Source organism: Opisthorchis viverrini, assembly GCF_000715545.1.
Source record: "Opisthorchis viverrini unplaced genomic scaffold opera_v5_175, whole genome shotgun sequence".
NCBI lineage: Eukaryota > Metazoa > Platyhelminthes > Trematoda > Opisthorchiida > Opisthorchiidae > Opisthorchis > Opisthorchis viverrini.
This window is the reverse complement of record NW_008751833.1, coordinates 393487-396044: the sequence shown is the minus strand read 5'-3', so window position 1 is coordinate 396044 and position 2558 is coordinate 393487. Positions and strand designations below refer to the sequence as shown.

At 46.0% G+C, this 2558-nt stretch overlaps 2 protein-coding genes across 2 annotated transcripts in view; one reads left to right on the top strand and one right to left on the bottom strand.

The window, feature by feature from the left end:
- T265_07581 (hypothetical protein) overlaps positions 1–2558 on the bottom strand; it is a gene marked incomplete at both ends in the record, with an annotated part of 17198 nt that overhangs the window by 7004 nt on the left and 7636 nt on the right. The window lies entirely within an intron of this gene.
- The window catches only part of T265_14325 (hypothetical protein), a gene marked incomplete at both ends in the record, with an annotated part of 3807 nt that continues 3361 nt past the window's right edge, over positions 2113–2558 (top strand). Inside the window, 3 exon segments of the mRNA XM_009173150.1 lie at positions 2113–2127; positions 2253–2444; positions 2456–2525. Of these exon segments, the coding sequence (XP_009171414.1) occupies positions 2113–2127; positions 2253–2444; positions 2456–2525 (277 nt within the window).

Sequence of the window (2558 nt, the reverse complement as noted above, 5' to 3'; positions counted from 1 at the left end):
TGACACTACATATATATGTATATATATATATATATATTAATGGCGAATTCTGCCTGCTAGTAGAGCTAATATATGTGGGAAGCTGAGGAAATACGTGCCCTTATTTCACCCTCACTGGAGACCATCAGTAGTGTGCATCCCATGGGACCAACCAAGTTCCGAACCCACGAACTTCCTGCAAGTAATTTGAAAACTTAATTATTCGGCCACAAGCGGCTGATCAGCAAAGTCATCAACTCGAACTTAGACAGGACGTAGCATCACTCACTCTCCTGATAGGAGAACAAGTTCCAGACGTAAGCGGACTACACAACTGCCCATGGAATAACCTTTTTAGTTGAGACAGATTTAATTGGTTGTTCCTCACTTGCCGTTGACAGATGAGTTCGATTTTTGCATCACTTTTTGGCCCGTCTGGAACTTTCTGTTGGGGATATCAATATCCCCCAGAAAACGCTATGTTTTTATGTGTGCTAGCGAACTCCCGGCATCTTCAAGGTCAAACTATGAAAAATCAATGGCCTGTTGATACTCCAAGGAAATTCAAATCCGACCACGTACAGGATACCATTCTTTCCACTGACTTGGGTTCGGAAGCTCCGGGCATCGCCTGTTGATCGTGTGTTGTTGGATTATTAAAGTTTGTGTCCGAGGTTTTCGTCTTCTTACTATTCGCCGTGCTAGGAGTCTGGATCAAGCAACATAGCTGGGGATAGAGTATTGCCACAATCCGCATTATCATATTGTTTGCTCGCTGCGTGACATAACCGTAACAGAGTTCGAATACAGTGCCCTCATAGGGGATGTAAATTTGGAGGGGACACCTTTGATCGCCAGGCAAGATCAAAGTTTCTGACGGTCGACAATCAATCGGCCCACGCGAAATGATGCCAGAGAACACCATAGATGCGATAGAAACTATGCTGATGCCTCGACGGTTTTCGCATAGCGTCACTGCACCCTTTTTGAAAACTAGGATGACGGTCGAAAAAAACTAGGTCGCTATTTTGCTGACTTCATTCTAAATCATATCCAATGTGGATGTCAGATTGTTCACCAGGGTAGCATCCTGTCGGAGCCTCGCTGCCATGCCACCAGAAGTAAGCACGAGAGCTGGGATACTGCCAGATTACCCAAGCCTAGACAAGGGAATTCGGGAGGCAGAGATCCGGTTCGATGCAAATTCGCGCTCTAACCGCTGAGACATCTCGCCCCATCGTTCTTTGAAATACTCAGCCCATCGCTCAAAACGATTTTGTGAGGCTTGACTGCCGTTGAAACCAGACAGTGTCAATTGTGTTACGTTGTCTTACGAAATCATGTGAGGAAACCTTAGAATGATTGATATACGATAGCACCAAGTCCCCTCATCGTCATCACCATCATCATCGACAGCGTGACAGTATTCCACACCGATGCTTCGCGGCCATGCAAGCACGATTTATTTAAAAGCCTTATTGTGAAGAAAAGAATGGAGTTGGATAGGGAAGGGACTTAGTGCTAACTTACTACAATCGCTCTAAGGTACCTACACCTCCAAACAGGCAGTCTGGATAGAAACTGACAACAAGAAAGCCATTGACATCGATTAGCGGCTATATCTTGCAACGTCTCCAACCAGCAGCAGTGAAAAATCACGCGGTTCCCATTCTGAAAGGCAAGTAGCACCGACAATACCCAAATATTTCGTACTCCTGTTCATACCCCTCTGCTAGCTCAGGAGTTACCCACCACCCTACTTCCGCCACTCTGAATTGGGCACGAAAAAAATCACTCTTCAGAAGCCTTTGATTCCCGCATACGCGATACATGGCTTAACCAACGCAGTTTCTGGCGTTGGACTCTCCACAATTTATACTGTTTCCATCAACTAACATTAGCCACTCCCTGGTTGTATGATGGAGGTATGTCAACTCAATTTCAAGTCCACAAAATTACGGTCTTTAAGAATTCCCTTTACTTGCAGGGACAAGGCACACTCGTGATCACATCCTGGAGGGTGACACCGGGCCGTTGATTCCACTAGATCTCTGAAGAAATGAAAGCGAAATACTCAGTCAATGCTTGCTCCATTTATTTGCAACTGTATGGAGCCTGCATGGACTGGAGGCCATGCAGTCCATCGAGGTAAGTATAAAGTGGCTCCCGTTCTCAAGACGTGTCGCTATGACTGCCGCAATCAAAGAAATAGGATTGAACCTCCGTTGTAACCAAACTATTTAGGCCGCTTAATTCACGTTGAATTATGACAGCGTGTAAGACAGAACCCAGAAATATCAAACAAGATTCCGACTGCAAATCGTATAGTTGTAGAACCGTTTCAGTGCATAGCTGACAGCCAACCAGAAGGAAGCACGACGGCTGAGATACTGCCAGGTTGCCCAAAACTAGACAGGAGCAGACGAGATACCGGGGTTGGGTTCGAACCACATACCTTCCTGCCAGTAAGTTGAAGACGGTCGAGAATGGGCTTTACGGACCGCACTTTCAAACCCCGTCAGCTGTTATGGAGGCCGCATGTGCACGTGTGCCTTATAGTCCTGATTTTCCTCCACCTT